Genomic DNA, 21,509 nt, shown 5'->3' on the forward strand with positions numbered 1-21,509 from the left:
TTAAAGGACCTGTGAATAATTTAGAACATTGAATTGAATGTAGAATTACAACAATGGCAATAACAGTAACTAACATTTTTATATGTTCTGAGCTCTCAACATATATTTACTCATTTAATCCTATGATATAAATACTGTTGTTATCCCCCTTTTACTGTGAGAAACCTGAGTCACAGAGATTTTTCTCTTGCTCAAGATCACATCAAATTATAAAATTTTAAGAGTAGGATTCAAGCACAGAGTCCGCTTAACCTTTGCCCTGAGCTACCTCTGGTCCATACAATATATTGAGTATTCTTCCTCTCTACAGCATCCCTGAAGAACAAGGTGCTCTCATATGGAAACTCTATACTCCTCCTCTCACAGCCACATGGAAGGGAAACACAGTGCCCAGGATTGGTGGTTGTTAACGTCCTAAACAGAAGTCTTCCTTTGCCTCATCCCCTTTGTCTGTTCGCATCCTTAATGCCTAGGGAGTGCTTTGGAGTCTTCTTTGAGTAAATATTGGTTAGTCAGTGAGAGAGTGGAATGAAATTGGTGAATTTTTTTAAGAATAAAAATACCCAAGCTCATTTAAATTTTATATTAGAAATCTTAGTTCTTAGAATTTAGCCTTCATATGCAAGTCTTAGGTGTGGCGTATTTCTTGAGGAATAGCTTTGAAGCTGTCAAAATGATTAGATAAGTAACCGGAGTTCTGGTTGGGTAGTAATTTCTGAGATAAAAAGGAAGCTTCTTAAAAGAACACTTCCAATAATGAATATTTTTAGGTTTAAAAAGAATGTTAAAATTAGCCCTGTCCTTTCTAGGACTACCATCCTGTACTTTCCAGTGGAAACATTTTTGACTTTGCTGATTATAAAAATTAACAAATGATTATGTCAGAGATTTAATGGAGATATATACAGTAAGAATTAAGTCCTTTCATAATGGCAAGAAATAACCATAGTTAAAAGTTTGGGGCATGTCCTTCATACCTGTAAACACATGTATGGATATATATTTTAAACATAAATGCCCTCATTCAGCACGTACATTTTTCTACCTCAGCGCATATAGTCCTGCCTCATCTTTTCATTCACTATGTAGATCTGCTATAATTTATTTAATCAGTTCTCTGATGATATCCATTTAGATTGTTTTTTATTCTTTTCTAGAATGACACAGTGGACATGAGCATATGTCATTACTTCTCCAATTATTTCCTTGGAGTAAATTGCTGGGAATAAAACTATTGAGGCAAAAATATGTGTATTTTTTTTCATTATGAATATTTATTTATAGCTTTTATGAAATTGAACTGCCAGAAGCTTACACCAACTTATATTCCTATCAACAACAGAAAGTGTCCATTTCACCACACGTTGCTGTACTTCTAATTTTAACATTTTTGTAAATCTGGCAGGTGAAAATACTTCATTTCTATAATTCTTAGTTATAAATGAGCCTGAAAATCTTACTGTGTCAAGAGATCAGTGCCATTTAAAAGGATCTGGTGCCTTTGTTTTCTGCCCTTCTTCCTTGGAATTATGGTAGCACTCCAGATATGAAAATTAGCGATTTTAAGTAATGGAGTCAGAAGAATAATTAGAGGCATGGTTACAGAACTTCCTTCCTCTGTAAGTTTGTGTCATCATAACACATACTATTTTCTTGAAACTGTGGGAGAGAATGACCCTTAACAGTTTCTAGTAAGCATTAGCTGTTAAGCAAGTGTCCTGTATTACCTTATTAAAACCAAGTATCAAATAATATTTATTTTCCTCTTTTAAAACATATAAGTGTTTCTCAACCTTTTTTATTATTATTGCCTCCCAAGGAGCCCTTTTAGACATTTTCCCTCTAATTGCTCCTCCGTGATATTTGATATCATAGATAAACTGCTTATTTGTCTTATTTACATACAGTGACCCTTTGGAAGCCCACACACGATGGTAATATTTAAGATTTTTTTTTTTAGCCTTCCCAAGAACAAACTTTAATGCCTTTGGGGTGATGCTGCCCCCATTAAAAGTGCATGACTGAAGGGGTAGGAAAAAAGCTTTGCTTTGCATGAGTAGTTTTTAGTTTCATGGGACTCAGAGAGAGGTCACTGTTCTATTACTTTGTCATATGGTCCAGAAGGGAACATTAGGTTTAACAATTGCCACCACTTCTTCGCTAGTCTGTTAACAAACTCTAGACAAAGTACCTTGAGGTGCCTAGGTTACCTAGAATATTTGGGTACAGTATTTCCATTTGTGAGAACACTGGCAATTTATGGCAGGGACACAGTGACATTATTATAGTTGAAGGCATTTTGTTGAATTTAGGGAACAGTAGTCTTAACAGTAGGAGTAATAGTAAATGTTTTAACCTCTATCCCAGTGGTTCTCATTAAGTGGTGATTCTGCCTCCCAGAGGACATCTGCAATAATTTGGGGCCATCTTTGGTTGTCACAACTGGAGGAGTGGGTGTTGCTAGTGGCATCTGGAGGGATGCTGCTAAACATCCTACACGGGAAAGTGTCTCCCCTGTCTCCCCACCACCCCACCACCCCCCGCCATAACAAAGAAGTATGTGTTCCAAAATGTCAGCACTGCCTAGGTTAAGAAACCCTGTTCTAGCCCAACGATTCTACTCCTTGGGATCTGTCTTTACAAAATAGTCCAAAATACAAAAGTGTGTGTGTGTTTGTGTGTGCATAAAGATACTCACTAAAGCGTTACTTTTCCCTTTATGGTGTTCTTCTAGGAAATTCACTAATACAAACAAAAAACATAAAATTACTCATAATCCCCCTCAAAAATAATGTTGGGATTTTGGTGTATGTGTATTTTTGTAATTGGGGCATGTATCACCATATATATAACTATGAAAAGTGGGAAACGAGCTTTATTTAATGAACAACAGACTGATAGTTACCAGAGGAGAGGTGGGGGAGGTGAAATAGATGATAGTGCTTATAGCATGATGAGGACTGATAGAACACTGTATGTTAACTACACTGCAATTAAAATTAAAAATTTAATAATTAAAAAAAAAAAACCTAATTCTTTGAGACTTAGAAGAGCTTCGATTGTCCATGGCAGGACTACATCAGTTTCAGGAACAGTAAAGAATTGGCAACTACTTTAGAGATAAATTAACTCAACCATTTCAGGAATCCTTTATACAGTACCCTTCAACTCTCTGTGTCCATTCCTTCATTTAACTCTTCTGTTCTGAATTACTGCTTACAAATGCTTTTTACACTACCAGAGAGTTAAAAAAGCACAGGCAATTTTTTAAGGAAGCTAACTTTTAATTCTGTGTACCAGTAGAGGTAAATGATAGACCCATCTCTAGAGATAGTGTTTTTTTTCTTTACTGTAATTTAATATGGAAGAACAAATTATAAAAAATTGGACGCAGTCATGATGTCTATCAGTAGAGAATGGATAAATAGATTTTGGCACTTTTCACAAAATGAAATACTGTACGATGGTTTAAATTAATGAACTAATGTATGTATTATAAATCTAAAGCATAATGTAAAAGAAAAGCAAGGCATAGGATATTTAGAGTATGATAATTTTGAAGTAAATATTAATATCACACAAAATACTATATTGTTTAAAGGTATGTGTATGTATATATACATAAAATATAAGACCATGGATGGCAAGAATACATACCCAACCTCAGGAAATTAGCTACCTCGGATGATGGATGAGAAGGGAATTTGATAAAGTGATAGTAGAAGTAACTTTTTATTCCTTAGAAGAAAAGAGTATTTCAAACAAATATGGTAATATGCAAGTTGGTTTAATCTTGAGTATGGGTACATTGAGTGTTCTTTATACTCTTTTGCTTTGTTTTTGAAATATTGTACAGTCACATTTTTTTTTAAAGTAAACATACTTTTCAAATTTGTTCATGTTTGAACTGATCCCAAATATAGAAAGATTTTTATAATAGTCATTATTTGGCAATGTATATATAATAAAATAGTAGTGAATGACTTCTTTACAACCACAACTAGTTAACTATAGCAAATAAAATGATTTCCAAGGGCTTTTCTTCCTTTGTTTTTGGAATGCAAAGTACCTTCTGAAGGTATTTATGGTCTACTGAATGTTAAGAAAGATAAATGGTTCTTGAAATTACTCAAGCAATGATTGGGGTAATTGAATATGATTTACACCTCCATAAGATGTTGAATTCATAATCCTTTTTCCTTCCCTATAACTTAACATGGAAAAAACAAATATATTTAGAAAGAAACCATATTACACATCAAGATTTAACAATCAGTTTATTTCTTACTAAGAAATGTGGAATTGGGCCTAGGTGGCTCAGTCGGTTGAGCATCCGACTCTTGGTTTCGACTCAGATTATGCTTAGGGTGGTGAGATCAAGCCCCGTGTTGGGCTCCACACGCCACTGAGCACATAATCTGCTTGAGATTCTTTCTCCCTCCCTCCTCCTTTTCTCCCCCTCTGCTACCCCCCCCCCGCCCCCACACACACACATACACGTGTGCTCTCTCTCAAATGAATAAATAAAATCTTTAGGAAAAAAAGGAAATGTGGAGTCTCTGAGCCTCTTGATGGTGATATGGTGCAATGCCTGTTTCTCAGATAAGGAACATTGCAGAGTGTTTTGTTTTGGAAGAATTGTTTGTTTAAAACCAGGAACTGTTATAGTTGCATTCAAATTTTTTTAAAGTTTTTTCCTCTGAGGTTTTAGACATCTGGTCTTTAAATTAGTAAAGGGTGCTCTATGGTTTTGTTTTATCAAAAAAAACGAATGCTAAACTTAACATGATTGTTTCTTATATGTCTTGTTATTGAAGAAAACTTCCATAAGCAGATCTCTGATAGACTTACCCTAACAGAAGGATTTTTACTTGCTTTTATGGTTATTGTCTTCTGACAAAATTTGACTAAATCATATAAATATTTGGTGAGAGAGATTCTACTAGATTGTATTAAAAGAAAATTATTTGAGATTTTGGAGCCATGCTGCTAAGGGATAGATTTATCATGATGCTGGTCCTTTGCTTGGACATGCTGTTGGCCATTAACTTGCCAGTGGGTTGTTAGAAATTTCTTCTAAGTAAGGAAAACATGTAAAACCATCATATGGTGAAAACGTTTGAATTTCTCTGTCGGATTCAATATTTCGAGCATTAAATTTTTTAAAGAAGGAATGGTATATAGTGTCACCAGATTTAGGTATGTTAAATAGAACATATGGTCAGTATGCTAAAATTAGACATTTAGTGAATTATTAACTGTTGATCCTGTATCAAACCAAAGTTTAGACCTGAAAGCAAAAGGACTCTAGCTCGGAGTGCATTCTGCTTAGCAACCAGCTTGTTGTCTACTGTTTTGCTACTGAATGCACGTACTCATGGCTCAGAAGTGTATCCACAGCCAGCTGGTCGCAACCAGAAAACACTTCATTCACCTAATTTCCAGACTAGTTAGGCAAAGACATCAGCTTATTGTTTTTAGTCATGAGTGAATTTATTTGTAAACTTCAAGTAGTAACACACTGATCTTGAAAACCCCTGAACTGTGAGAAATTGCCTTCTAATTCAGGAATGTAAAGTCCTTGTAATTCAGAACTGCTGCACTTAATTTTGTTTTCCTCTTAAAAATCCTTACAGGTATATTGTTTAAAAAACACAGCCTCTAAAATCTTAGAAAAGAGAAAACAGCAGAAAAGATACATTAAATTCTAGGAATACTTTTTGAATTCTTATCTGAAAAAGAAAATTCAGGAGGTTTGATTTGTGCTGAAACTTTTATTGTCTACCTTGATCCTCATAAGATTATCTTCTAATTTAGAAAACAACAGTTTTGTTGGCATGTGAAGCTCCAATTTCCTCAGAGTCAAGCTGTGTACATAGAAAAAAGGTATGGTATTACCACTATTAAGAACTTCTTTGTTCTTGTTGTGTTTTTGTACTTAAAGTAAACCATTAACTTAAATGTGATATCAGTAAATGTCTGTCAGGAGTATAATGGATAATTAAGTTGTTGTCTTTGAAGTTGTATACCAGACTAAAGTCAGGGAAAGGACTTAAATTTTATGGATAGGGATATATAACACAATAGTATATATGAATATGTATAATTGATTGAGGAAAGTTACTCATTCAAAGCAGTGTCTTAGTTTTGTTTCCATAGATTTATAGTTCTAAATAATGTGCACATTTACCAGAAAGTTGAAAACCTGAAATACTTTGATTCCAGGGAAAGTAGTTATCAATTTTTTACCCTGGTCTTATGATTTAGAATGAATAAACTTGAACGTGCACTGAAATTAGCATCATTTGCAACCTTTCTTTGAATTTTATATTTCTGCAACTTTCAAATATATTTCATCTTGAGTTCTTCTCATCTGTGAGCACAGGTGTGTGTTAAAAGAGGCTTCATATTTTTATAATTGATTTATAGAGAGCTTCTCAAAATATTGCTTTTTAGGACTTTTTAAGTGTGTCCAAGAAGTCTTTTTGAGCTTTTTCCTTAAGTAATTTTTGCTTAAAAGGATATTATATTTTGCCAAGAGTAAAATAAAAGGTCTGTGTTCAGTCATTTAAACAAAAAGCCACAAGATTTAGTAATTCCAAGTTAACACCATTAATAGAAGATTATAAATAATAATATAAGTTTTGTTTTTGTTTTTTTGTTGTTGGGAAGAGTACCAGATGATAAAACTATTAATGAAATCCTAAGACCTTACATTGATCCTGAAAAGTCTGATCCTGTAATTCGTCAAAGGTATGCTTCAAAACATCTTGTAATTTTCTGAAATTATTACAAATGTTGAGGTACTGGTTATGTGCATATTTATTATGTAAAGCTCTGACTTTATTAGAATGTGATACGTCAGTGCAGTTTACTTTCTGTGCCATTTCCTTGGTGTTTATTCAAGGCTTTGTCAGTCATGGATGATGCTTTTGGATAACTAAAAACAGTACATAATACTTAGCATTTACTGTTTTCCAGACATTCATCGAAGGAGATAATAAATATGTATTAATTAATTTAATCCTTACAGTAACCCTTTAAGGTAGATTACTGCTATTATACCCATTTTGCAGATAGGGAAACTAAGCCTTAAAGTGGTTAAATGACTTCAGATAGCAAATAAGCAGGGAAGCTGGGATTTAAACCCAGGCATTCTGGAGTTAGAGTCTGCACTGTTAACTCTCAAATCAAACTTCTTTAAAGTTGAATCAAAAACTTTGAAAATTAAGAGTTTCCAAGTAACTGTTAAAGACAGGGAATTCTGTTTCAGCCAGGCCGTCATAAAACTAATTAAGATACACTCTGCCTCCTGTCCAGAAATATAGCATGGAGAAAAATGGTTTACATATTATAGTAGAAAGATTCAGTTATAAATATCTGGGCTAGAATAACTCGCTCTATCCCTTTTTAGCTATGTGGTCAAAGAGTAAGTTACTTAACTTCTGGACCTTAATTTTTTTCATCAGTAAAATGAGAATGATAATATCTACTAGATAAGGTTATTTGAAGCTTCAAAAAAAAAAAAAAGCATATATAAAGTTCCTAGTACAAGGCCTAGCACACAGTAGGCAGCACTCAAGAAAGGAACTGTTATTAGAGTGTGAATTAATTTTCCTGAGCAGGAACCCATTTGACTTTGTTTTCTCTGGATGGTACCTGCTTGGGATATGAATGCTTGTTTTGGTTCCAAAGAAACCTGGTGTTTAAATTTTAGACTGAAGTGGATTCTAAAATCTCTGATCCAATTCTAGTTAAATCTCATCTTCTACTTTTATTAAAAGACTGTGCCCAGACTGAACCAGATCCTTGCCCCATATCAAGTAGTGTCTTTGGTACACGTATAAGTGGTTGAATTTCTTTCTTCTTACTGATAATCCAGTTGTTATCGTTGGTCATGTGTTTGGCAGTAAAACAAAGTACCTGTCACTAAATTGGATACATTTTTTTAAAATAAATAAGATACCAGGTTTAACTTAATTTACTGAAATAGATATTTTTAAATTTAAGATATTCTACAGAGAGAGGAAAGGTAATTTTTAAAATTCAAATCCCTGGTTAGAAAATATCTTTAACCCCTTTTCTATGCTTGGATTTTAAGTATTATTAGCTACTCATAAATGTTTGGTCTTCCATAGATACTATCTTGAAATATATTAAAATATATTAAAAATCAGTTTTGCTTCCTTCAATATGACATTTTTATTTCAGGTTGAAAGCCTACATTCGCTCTCAGACTGGGGTCCAAATTTTAATGAAGGTTGAATATATGCAGCAAAATTTAGTAAGGTAAAATTGCTTCCCTCCCCATTTCTTTAAATATTTTCTAATTCTGTAATATAATTAAGTAGCTTGATTAGCTTAAGTAGCTGGTTATTATACTACTATGATTATTAATTAAAATTTCAAAATACTCTTATGGGATAAATTCAGTTGAAAAATTACTCTGGTTAAAATATCTTAAAATAGCTTTGTGTACAAGTAAAAGATTCCTAAATCCCATTTTAACTTCAAGAAATACTCTCTACAACAGAGTTCGAGTGTTCATGTTTTTGCCTGTGGAAATACAAAAATTCATGTGATCAATTGAGCATTGCATATATTGCATTTTCTGCAGAGAAATGTAAAGAGAGCTGGGTTCTAGCAAACCATATTATTTGAGAAAGTTCTTAACTTTACTGGGCTCTGTTCCTTCATTAATGGGGTGGTAAAATAGTCTACACCGAAGGATCTCTGGGAATCTCTGCAAAGTCTGCTTACGTGCCAGTACTTTGTCATCATACTGAAAGACAAAACACTGATCTTACATGACCTTTAATGCTCTTCCATTGTTCAATTAACAAAACTACTAGAATCAGTTGAGACTGTATCTGGTCCGTCTCACCTGTGATTTGATTTGTTAGTGTAGCTTAGAGGTTTTAGAATCCAAGCTGTGAAAGCAGAGCTGGGATTTCAGCCCAACTCTGCCTGCTTCCAGTTATGTTAACTTGAGTAAATTATATAACCTCACTTACCTTAGTTTCCTCACCTCTAAAATGGGGATGATAACAATAATTATAAGATTGTCATGAGGGGTGCCTGGGTGGCTAGTTGGTTAAGCATCTGCCTTCGGCTCAGGTCATGATCCCAGGGTCCTGGGATGGAGTCCCACGTCGGACTCCCTTCTCAGTGGGGAGCCTGCTTCTCCTCCCTCTGCCGTTCCCCCTATTTGGGTGCTCGTTCACGTCCTCTCTCTTTCTCTCAAATAAATAAATAAAATCTTAAAAAAAATAAAAGATTGTCATGAGAGATTAAGATAGTTCATTTAGCACACGGTAAGTGCATGCTTTTATTACTACTACAGATAAATGGATTCTTAGAAAACATCTACACATAAGGTTATAAGACTTGTAGCTAAGAACAGATTTAAACACCAAATCTTGACCACCTTTTACCAACATATCTCAAATACTCTCAACTTCATATCATTGATCATGGTTCAGTGATGTAAAAATTCAAGTTTTCTATCACATAGTTTTTTTCCCTAGACTTCTTAATTCAGTATATTTACATGCAGTTCATGCTTTAACTCTCCTCCCTCCCCCGAAAGATTTGGGGTCTCAGAGAGGGATAGAAACTTTTGTGGGTTTTGCAAAGATAGTTTATCCAGTTATAACATCCATGTTAACCAAAATCAGTATTTCTGAAATTGATAATCAAACATGTATGTAATTAGTGAGAAATGCTGACGTAAAAGGTGCATTCTTTCAGTTTTGCTTAGCAAAATCTTAAATTTCATACAGTTTGTGTTTAAACAAAACAATTTGCATAATTCCTTTGGAATTTACCTCCTGTCAATCATTAAATAATTTTTCCTTCTTTTATTATCTGTTACCTCATTCAAATTCAGTTCCTTTCTTAACATTTACTATATTTTATTTAGTTAATTCTGGTAAGTGTTACTCACATTTACGTGGTGCACTCTTGACGAGTATACTGTGGCTTCGGTCTCATAAGCCTGTTAAGAGAACACCTATGAGGGTTTTTATGAAAAATGAAATTGCTTTCTGGATAGTTGTCTCATCTCATCTTCTCTAGGCCGTGGATCTAATATATACTCTCCCAGGTCTTCTCCTGACAACCTGCTGATGAGTCCAACATTCTAACACTTTTGCACCGCTCTGAGCATTTGCCAACTCCTTGTCATAGACTGCTAGTGTGGGGATGGCATGTATATGGCTCCAGAAGGATTGTGGAAGGGAGACAGTAAAAGTGCTACCCATCCAACTGATTGCTTCATCTTTTCCTTTGTTGTACTTATCAGACCTTGAATAATTACAGATAGCAGCCATTGGCTACTATTTTAATGGCTGCATGAATGCAATTATTTGTTTTCTTAAGATGTATGTGTTTGAAATACCATATTGCTTTTCTAGACTTAATAAAAATATTTTGGTGAGATTGGGCATCGTCTTGACCACAGTCGCCTTTTTTACCTAATCTGTTAGGCAGATAATTAAAACTCTTTACCAAAGCTAAGGAAAACAACCCATTATCATTTTGGTACAACTGCTAAGGACACAAGGTTTGGGTTTTGTTTTTTTTTTCTTTCTCCTTTTTTGTTTTTATTTCATTCTGGTTTCTGTTTTGTTTTGTTTCTTTGTTGTTTCCATTCTTTATTTCCTCCATTACCAGAAAGAGAAGGTTTGCTATATTTTCATTTTAGGTCAAGGCAAACTGGGGAGTGGCCAGTGAAGAAACGTGCCAGCTCACTGAGCCAGCCAGACTTGACTCTGGCATAGTATCGTCTTCTTCCAAAATTGAAGGAAACCAAAATTGTACATGTTAAAAGGTGGATACGGAGTATTTTAAAGTTTATAATACAGTACAGGCTGTTTGGGCTCAGATAGCATTCATTTTTAACTTGGAAACGTGTACTATAAGTGCTTGAAGAGGCAAAAAGGATAGAGATTTCAAGATGAAGATCTCAGCATGTCCTAACAGACCAGGGTTTTCCAGGAGAGTGGCTAGCTGGCAGAAATGCCTGCAGCATGACATGATCCGGAGGGGAGTAGTTGGGAAAATCATTTCACGCAATTGAATTAGAAAGAAATCAGGATACAGAGAGACCAGAGCACAGGAAGATACAGTCAGATTGGAAAGGTTTATTTTAACAGAGAGGGTAAACCTGAACCCAAAACAAGGTCAAAGAAGTGCACTGAATTGAAATTCAAATGACCGAATTCTAGGCACTCAATTTCTCTGTGCTTCATTTTCCTTTAAGGTCCTTTATTTTCTCTTACTTTATACCTTCTTTAGGAACCCATAGAGGACCAAAGTTGGGCCTTGGGTTAACCTTAATCCCAAAGGGAAAGGAATAGTAGATTAATAAAGTAAAAGGTGAGTGTTGTTCAAGGAATACCTAGAATAGGCTGTTTTGATACTAAACCTGAGCCAATCTGAATAACATGAAAAGTGTTTTGACTTTCTTTTATCTATATAAAAAACCTTGCCATCCAGATTTCCCATTTGAGCTGTTTATTTGAACTCAATGATCTGTGAAAACATTAAGAAGAAGGGGAAGGTTACAACCTAGGTCCTCAGAAATGCCAGTGAAGGAATTTTTATTCTAAATTGGGTAAGGTATCATGTATTTCGGATTGTTAAATCAGCTTCATGATACAATGATCCTAATTTCTATAAAACTTCCCAGTTTTTGAGTATTTTCTAATCGCGAATAATGAAATTAGATACATGAGAGAATACTTTTAGAAATAGATTTTCATTTGATTTTTTTAATTAAAGATTTTTAAATAACTGTTTTTCAGATAATGCATTCATAGGACAGGATGAGCACTTACAGTTGATTATATACTTAATTACACTTGTATCATTAAACATTCAGAGAACATCTAAGTAAGATTATTATAGGTTTTAAAATGTTAGGCTTCTAATACAAGATAAGCATGCTAAAATAGGATTTTATTATTTCCTAAAAAGTACTTACAAGGCAGAAACATGTAGTTTTCTTGTGGCTGTTGATTTTAAATGTATCCTACGGTTTACAGCATTCCGATGACTCCAGAGTAAAGTGTTTTTACCAAATACTTGATGTTGCCAGTTTCCAATGGTTGTGTTTTCCATTCTTGGAGGGTTTATGACAGTTGTCTCATGATATACCTGATCAGCTAGAGCAATCTTAAATGTTTCCAGTTTTTAGCCTTGCCATACATGACTTTTATTTTTAGATTTAGGGACTTATAGAATGCATGTCTAACCCTAAGGAATTTGCTGCTGATCTCTTTGGGACTTTTCTTTCCAGAATACACAGGGTTTGAATTTGTATTTTCTTATAAAAGCTAATATGGCTTCTTAAGTAAATTCACGAGCAAACAGTGATATGCACTGTGGTCCAGGCTATCATTCTAGACATTAGGGTGATGGCAGTANGAAGAACCATTCCTGCTCCTGTGGAGCTTACATTCTCAGTGGAGGAGAATTCATGAAAGGTGCTTGTGTTAGCAGGCCACCCTTTATCTCTAGCCCCACCATTTCTTAACCATTCTCAGAAAGTAAATGAGTGGTTTTGAAACAAAAACCTATCTTGGTAATGCCAGGCACTGTAAGAGGCCGTCATTGTATTGCTGCTCATTTAAGTTGTTACTGACTGAAGAATTCAGAATACTCTCAAGTTTGATACTATTCATTCGATTGTAATTTTCCAAATCTACTTTCTGTATTTTACTTACTAATGGAACCATTGATTTCCCATAAAGAAGTTCAGATACATTTTCTGTTCTTTATGTTTACTTTGCTGTTTTGATGTTTATGTAAGGTCCTTTTTATTTGGGTTTTTTTTTTTTTTTTAAGATTTTTTTGAGAAAGAGAGAGAGGAGAGGGAGGGGCAGAGGGAGAGAGAATCCCAGTCAGACTTCACTCTGAGCACAGACCCCAATGTGGAGCTCGATCCCACAACCCCAAGATCTGAGCTGAAACCAAGAGTCAAATGCTTAACTGACTGTGTCACCCAGGTGCCCCTATAAGGTCCTAGTTTTGATAAAGATGTGGTTTAAGCTATTATGGGATAATTCTTTCCAAATTTACTCAGAAACCATTAATTAAGCACATTTTATCTTTGAGGCATATAAATAAAAACTGGGGTTTATACAAGAATGAATGAGGTATAGTTAATATAGTGGGAGAAAACAAACACAAAGCAAAGGTGACTGACTGAGGTTCCTGGCATGGATCTGTTTTTGGAGAGTTGCAGGTAGGGCCTGGAGAGTCTTAGGACACATTGAGTTTTAAGTGGAAGTGGCATCATTTTCTGGAACATTATTTTTAAAAACAATGGCCTTTTTATACTACTCATTTGTTACTAGGATCCCTTCACAGTGAGATTATATCATATTCCAGTAAGAAATAGTAATATCCTTTCAGAATACATAATCTTTGGAGTAGACCTGATTTTACTTTGGGAGGTTCCAGACTAGACTTTGTAGACCAAAAGTCTCACCATTGTAAATACTAGGCATATTAGATCACTGCTTCTCAGACCTAGCTCAGATTATGAGATGTTCCAAAATAACCTTTTTATTTTTATGCAAAAACCTACATCAAAGTAGATTTTCTATAAAGTCAAATTAATGTTAGAAATTTGGTTCAAACCTTGGAAAGTTACTAAGCTTGTTTACCCTCCTGAAAGTGGGGATCAAAACAGAACCAATAGTGCATTGTTGTGAGGATTATTTTGTGATGTTAGCTGCTTATTAACACAGTGCCTGGCACATAACAAATCACTCTTGGTAAATACATATTATTCATGTATTAAGAGTTGTGATGGGGCGCCTGAATGGCTCAGTTTTGTTAAGCATATGGCTTTGGCTCAGGTCATGATCTCAGGGTCCTGGGATCAAGCCCCACGTCGGGCTCTCTGCTCATCGGGGAATCTGCTTGTGCTCGCTCTCATTCTCAAATAAAAATTTTTTAAAAAAATTATAAAAAGTAAGACTTGCGATATTCAGTCAACATCTTGCAGAAGTGACTCAATATAAGGGTTTTTATTATTGTTTTAATCCTGTAGATTACTTCCTTAGAAAAAGGAGGGGGGCGCCTGGGTGGCACAGCGGTTAAGCGGCTGCCTTGGCTCAGGGCCTGATCCCGGCGTTATGGGATCGAGCCCCACATCAGGCTCCTCTGCTATGAGCCTGCTTCTTCCTCTCCCACTCCCCCTACTTGTGTTCCCTCTCTCGCTGGCTGTCTCTATCTCTGTCAAATAAATAAATAAAATCTTTAAAAAAAAGAAAAAAAAGGAGGAAGTCTGCTTAAAACAAAAAATTCCATGTAGCCGGCATAGACTATATTATGCATTACTTTTTTTTTTTTTAAATAACAACTTGTTTCAGCCATTACGTATTTCTTATACTTGTGGAAAGCACCCTAAGTTCAATATTAGCTATACTCTCAACATGCTCACCATTAACCACATGGGGGCAGATACCCAATCATGTTAGTTTCTATTTCTTTTAACAGAAATTGGGTATTGGGAGAATATGAGGTTTGAGGAGCTTGTGTACTTAAGGTGTTATCAAGTATTATTTCTGTACAGTGACTCCCAGATATAGACATATTTTCAACCTTTCTCCCAAACTTCAAATCTTGGTTTGTATCTATCTTAAAACATCTCATTAAATCTTAAACTCAAACCATTTAGACCTCGTCACACCACATCTGTTTCTTCGTGGTGTGTGTTTGTGTGTGTGTGTTTTGTTTTAAATATAGATTAAATGGGTTAATGATGTTCCTGGCATCTAGTAAGCAGTCAGCAAATGTTGATATCCACGCTTTGTTACTGGTTCTGTCATTCTTTGTAGTGAAACATAAGACCTTAGAGCCATCTTGCACTCTCCCTTACCACCCTGGCTTACGCGGTTGCCTCCATAATGAGTCTCTCCTCTCCATTTTTCTGAGTAGACTGTTGATTATCAGTATTTACAGTGGAGCCTGTCCCTTCCCACCAACTGGATGTGATTTCCTTATTCTTTGAGCCTTAAAAAATATGTTGTACTTGTTAGAGTTTCCTGCAATCATATCTTATTTTTCTCTCAATAAGATTTATCCTATTTGATGATAAACTCCCTTTTGAAAACAGTGACTACATTAGGCATCTTCATCTTTATATTTCCTGCAGTACTAAATCAATGACTTTCCCATAGTAGGAATTTCAGTGTTAATTTTTTAACAAGTAGTGTACTGATTCACTTAAATATATGTATGCTTGCTATTTGCTCGGCGTTGATACCACTTTAATACCCAAAATCAGGACTGGGACAACTTTTTCTAAAATGGCCAGAAAGTAAATGTTTTTGGCATGGTGGGCCATACATCACAATTGTCAGCTCTTCTATTAGAGCACATAAGCAGCTATAGATAATACATTAAATGAATGGGTATGATTTATGTTCCCATAAGACTTTATTTACAAAACAGACAGTGGGTTGGATCTGGCCTGCTGACTGTAGTTTGCCAATCTCTGCTCTGAAGGATTTTTTTTTCTTAAGTAGGCTCTGCACCCAGCATGGAGCCCGACATGGGGCTTAAATTCACAACTCTGAGAGCAAGACCTGAGTAGAGATCAGGAATTGGACGCTTAACCAACTAAACCACCAAGGTGCCCCTAAGGCATTTTTTATTGGTTATTTGTGACTATATCATTTAATCAGTTGAGGGCTTCAATTCTCAATATGGAAAATGAGAGAGAAAAATAGAAAGGGATTATAACAACTGCCCGGTATAATTTAAAGTTACTTTAGAAAAAGTTCCTGCTCAAAAGACAGGCTTTTTGATAAATGAACTTGACCTAAAGTATCATTGAGCCCCTTCCATGTGCCAACTCAGTGTTAAGCCAGGGTTACACAGGGCTTCTAAAAGACTAGCCCTCAAAGAGCTCACAGTCTAGGAGAGAAGGTAGATATATCGTAAATGCTATAGTAGATAAGTATTTTATATATAAGGCATAACAAGTGCCCAATGGAAGGCACGGGCATTTTGCATAGACACTCCAGACTTGTCATTTTTTGATGGAAGCACACACCAATTGCCTTCACTCTACTTCCAAAGATTGGCATATAAAGTGAAGAGTCTAGACTTTAAACCCAAGCCAAATTAAGGTATTATTTAGGCTTTGACCTAATGAGTATCTCAGAAGATTATTTCTCTTCGTGGGGACACTACCCTATTATACTTGCACAGTTTTTATTAGCTGTTTCCTACTTTGCTGGCTGTAGTTAATATTTAGAACACCTTTTTTTTTTCTTTTTCTTTTTTTTGAAAATCAACCAGCAAAAGTATGAGCTCTTTCTCTTGGATGGTTTTATTTCCATGCTGAGAGGATGTTTTTAAAATAAAAACTAAGGTTACTTTACTTTCTTTGGATCTGTAACATGAAATATTTTAAAAATCATTTATAGTGAAATTACAGAGGTAAGATACTTTTTCCTGTGTTGTTTTAGAAAAATTGATTTTGCCTAAGGCCTCAAGTAAGACTCACCTGACCTCCTTTTGGTTTTCACTAACATATTCCCTCCCGCCTGCCCAGCAAGCAAAAACCTTTTCTACCTTAGAGCAGAGCTGACCTCCAGTTCACGTAACTTGCTCAGATTCTCATTTCCCGGACTCTCAGCTCTGCTTGGAAGATACCACCTCTCAGTCTTAGCTGATTCTGAGAGCTTGGTCTCTTGCCTGCCTTTCCTCATAGCCCTGCCACATCCCTCCTTGCTTTTCACCTAGCCCATATCCCTACTGGCCAATTATTCCTCCTTACCATAAACATCTCCCCAACTGAACTTTTTTTTTTTTTTTTTTAGATTTTATTTATTTATTCGACAGAGATAGAGACAGCCAGCAAGAGAGGGAACACAAGCAGGGGGAGTGGGAGAGGAAGAAGCAGGCTCATAGCGGAAGAGCCTGATGTGGGGCTCGATCCCATAACGCCGGGATCACGCCCTGAGCCGAAGGCAGACGCTTAACCGCTGTGCCACCCAGGCGCCCCTCCCCAACTGAACATTTAACCTGTATTTCTTCTTTTTTCACAAAGTGCTTCTCAGATTTCAGTGTCCATCATAATCATTTAGGACAGTTGTTGGAAATAACAGATTTCCAGCCTACCCTCAGAGGCTCTGGTTTATCAGTTTCACATAGGACGCAGAAACCTGTATTTTTATAGTCTCTGCTTCCTAAGTTATCCCTGTGATCATACTTTGAGAAACACTAGCCAGGGTGGTAAATTCCTTGAGGACATTTTTGGTTCCCATACAGTGTCTGACATGTTTTCTGTATAAGTATTTGGCAGAGTTTATTCAGTTGAATTGTTGAAGATGTATAAAGAAATATATAATTTGATATTAAGATGGATTTTTTTGAAATCAGATTTTTACATCTTTAAAGATACTAGTTTGTACCCTTTTGCCTAATTGAACTGGTACTGGAAAATTAAATTATCTTATTTCAGGCTTATAGAAAATAATTGAGAAATATACCTTGAAGATATTCTTTTTTTTTTTTAATAATGATTTTTTATTATATTATGTTAGTCACCATACAGTACATCCCCGTGAAGATATTCTAAGTTAGAAATTTGTAGTATGCAGTTAAAAGTTAAGATTTTTTAAAATGTCCTGCCACTAGAAAACAAGCTGTTGGAAGTTAACATTATTTGAGAATATTGGTACAGAATTAAATATATTATCAGAGAACATTAAAGGAATTCCTGAATGTCTAAGAACAGCATTAACTACTTTCAGATGTCTTGTTTTATGAAAATTGAAGACTCCATTGTTGTGTTTTAGTTAGATCCCTTGAAAGTAACTGCTGAAGGAAGGGTTAGTAAAGACAGCAGTATGCTCTCTAGATGGGATTACTTAAATTTCCTTGTTTTCCTTTTGGAATTTGATTCTGTTAATGAGTACTTAAAATAGTAAGCACACTTGCATGTAATAGAAGATGCCATCATCCATGATTGGACATCACGAGATGCATTTCCAGTAAAAATTTTATACTTCAAATGTAGTATGTTTGTGTTTTGATCAATTTTTTACTAATAATTATTAAAATTATTCAATTCAGAAATATTTTTAACAATTAAAGTATTAAGGTCATAGATAATAAAATTAAAATTTTAGCTTACATACACATTTTTGTTACATGTATACATGGGTAATCAATAAAAGATTTTCAAACATAAATGCATTACTCAGGGTAAAATTCTTTGGAGAATTGGAGTGGAAATACAAGTTCAAGGAGAAGAGGAAACCATATAGGATTTCTAACTATTAAGGAAGAGCTTGAAAAAAGGGGGAAAAAAAGAAGAGCATGTTCATTTGTCTTTTAAATGGATGATATCAGTATCAAATGGCTATGGTATTTAGATTTGAGTGAGTTTACTTAAGAGTGAGGTAACATTTTCATTTTTAAATAATCAGTATTTACACCATACAGTAAATTTTGTTCTTTGCATCTATTTAAACTCGTGAGTAAAGATTTTAAATGAAATTTTAGAGAATCTGTTTGAAAATATACAAAAGTGGGGCACCTGGGTGCCTCAGTCCATTAAGCATCCGACTTTGGTTTTAGCTCAGGTCAAGATCTCAAAGTTGTGAGATCGAGCCCCACGTTGGGCTCCATGCTCAGTGTCGTGTCTGCTTGAGATTCTTTCCCCTCCCTCTTCCTTTACTCCTCCCCTGACTGGGGCATGCACTCTCTCTCACACTCTCTCTCTCAATAAACAAAATCTTCAAAATATGTATCTGTATATCTATCTACACACACACAGAAGTATCATTGTTTTCCAAAACTATTTTATATATAACCAAAAAAGTGTGAAGATCCTGAATAAGTTTTCCCAAACACACACAAAAAATGTTTGCTGCAAGGGTGAGTTAAAATCAAGGTTAGATCTAGAGGCAAATGGGTATTTTTATGATATATAATAAATTTAAATAACAACCTCTTATTGAGTGCCTCCAGTGTTTTTTTGGTGCTTTGGTAAGCATTTTGTATACATTATGATTATGTTACATTATACATGCATTGTAAGTTTTACACTTATAATTGGCATAGAGAGCCTGCAGCTTCGAAACCACCAAATGGTGGTACCTAGATCCTAACCTAGGCCTGCTTGTCTCCCAGTGCTTTGGTATGTTTTCTTCAATATAGTACATGCCATGAATGGGCATAATGCATGTTCTTAGATTATGTAAAACCCAACCCAGTTCTTTGTTACACCTTTTTTGGATTGTTGATTATTTTTTAGGATGAGAGCCATGATCAAGATGAGTATGTGCTCAAAATAGTATTAACCTTTGGCCACATTTCGGATCTAGACCTTAGAACAAAGGAAACGAGATCATTTGAAGACTAGAAAATGTTAAGAGTCAATCCGAAGAATGTCCATACATATAAAGGCAATATGTAGAGTGAGGTACTAAATATTTTTATCAGAGAAGACATATATCCAGTGGGTTTTATGCGTGGCATTCTGCTTGAAGCAGTTTTATGGTAAGAACTATAAACGTAGCTGTAGGGAAGCTGAAGCTCAGCCAGTTGGCACAGCTGGGTTAGTATTTACAGGACAGATGCAAGGACAACTATTAAAATTCCAGTAGCTGTGAACTTGAGAATTTTAATTTGAGAGGCTGTACTGAAGAGTAGTTCCAAAGTGATATGATGATCAGATTCTTACTAGATTGTAAGTCCACACTTCCCATAGTGATCTCATTTCAAATATATACTGTACTGATTAGTGGTTACAGGAATTATGTGAAGTATAAAGTGAGAGTTTTCTCTGAAAGCTTGGGAAATACATTTTAATTCTCAGTGTACTCAATTTATACATTCTGATTATATGGTAATTTGTAACCAACTCTTATATGCTCTTCAGTGGCAATAATGATATGATTAGTTGACATTTCTACGTGATTTCAAATATTTCATTTTAGCCAAAGAGCCTCAACCTCCTCCAACCAGACCTTTCTTTTTAATATTTTTTATAAGTACCCCAAATGTGAATTCTACGTATATTCCCATATCTACTTTCCACTTAGTCCTATGGACACCTAGCTTCCTCCTGACTCTTATTTACCTTGTACATATACTTTCTTCTTGAAAAGCCTTCATCCTTGACCTCTAGTCAGTACCTAATAGTTCACCATTATTTTCCCAGAGCCTGGAACAGGTCTGGTACAAGTTGGGACCCTCAATAAATATGTTTTGAGTGAGGAATAAGTGAACAAGAAAACAATAAGAGTGAAGGAATTCAAGATCTGCTTTATAGCCCCAATCCTGCATCTCCTTGAGAGACCCTGAGTAAGACCCTGAGGGCTTCATTGCCCTCAGCTGGAAGACAAAAAAAAAAAAAAAAAAAGCTAGAGTAAGTTCTTGCCAGTTCTAAAGTGATATAATTCTGTGGTGGTCAATTCATGAACTAACCTTTAAGCAAAAGTTTCTCTGACGAAACTGATCATATTTTGCAAAGGGATAGTTCCTAATAAAAATTGAAAATTAAGGGGCGCCTGGGTGGCTCAGTCAGTTAAGCATCTGCTTTCAGCTCAGGTTATGATCACAGGTTCTGGGATCAAGCCCCACATCAGGCTCCCTGCTCTGAGGGGAGCCTGGTTCTCCCTCTGCCTGCCGCTCTCCCTGCTTGTGCGCTCTCTCTCTCTGTCAAATAAATAAGTAAATCTTGAAAAAAAAAATTTGAAGATTAAGAGTCTGTTCTAATCATACTCTTATATTCAATTTAGTACCAGAAGAAATATGTTTTATTAACAAGAGTAAGGCTAATTAAAATTCCCTGTGTTAATTAGAAAATCTTTAAAGGAAGAAGGATTTTAATAAACAGTTAAGAAGGGGAGGTAACTAGACTTAGCAAATGAAGTACCTAGATACTGAAGGTATGTGCAGCCTGAATATCTGCAGGTGGGTACGGAACAAGAGAGAATGTTTTCTGAGTATCTACTCAGCTTTAGATTTCTATTGACACTTGTCCCAATGAAATGTGATTATTATTTCTTTGACTAGTACCCTCAGTAAACTGTGGGATTTATTTCTGTGAACTTCTGTTACCTAGCAGACCACCTGTATGTGGTAGACACTAAATAAATATTTAAGGAATTAATTGATGAATAAGTGTTTACATTTCCACATGCATTAATTGTAATGAAGAACATACTATATCTCTACAAGATAGGAAGGTTAAGCACTGAGAAATTTACCTACCCAAAAGAAACCCATTTATAATTACAAAGCCAGGATTTGGACTTAGGTCTGTCTACAAGATCATACTTGTTCTACTAAGTAGTCTTGTTATAGATCATGAACATAATTCCTGACTAGTATGTCATTTCCCTGCTTGAGGTGCTTTTAAAAAATCTTTGGAGTATAAAATCTTATTACTGATACTAGTTGGACAAGTTCCATTTTAGAAACATTTTCATCTGTTAAATTCACTTATTTAATCTTTACAAGCTAGCCGT

At 35.2% G+C, this 21,509-nt stretch overlaps 1 protein-coding gene across 1 annotated transcript in view; it reads left to right on the forward strand.

Moving 5' to 3' along the window:
- Positions 1-21,509, forward strand: part of ZNHIT6 (zinc finger HIT-type containing 6) — a 53,822-nt gene that overhangs the window by 22,873 nt on the left and 9,440 nt on the right. The window contains exons 6-8 of the mRNA XM_008690643.2: positions 5,818-5,886; positions 6,673-6,753; positions 8,212-8,289. Coding sequence (XP_008688865.1) covers positions 5,818-5,886; positions 6,673-6,753; positions 8,212-8,289 — 228 coding nt within the window. The remainder of the gene's footprint in view (positions 1-5,817; positions 5,887-6,672; positions 6,754-8,211; positions 8,290-21,509) is intronic.

This window comes from Ursus maritimus, unplaced genomic scaffold, assembly GCF_017311325.1.
Source record: "Ursus maritimus isolate PB19 unplaced genomic scaffold, ASM1731132v1 scaffold_12, whole genome shotgun sequence".
Classification (NCBI taxonomy): domain Eukaryota; kingdom Metazoa; phylum Chordata; class Mammalia; order Carnivora; family Ursidae; genus Ursus; species Ursus maritimus.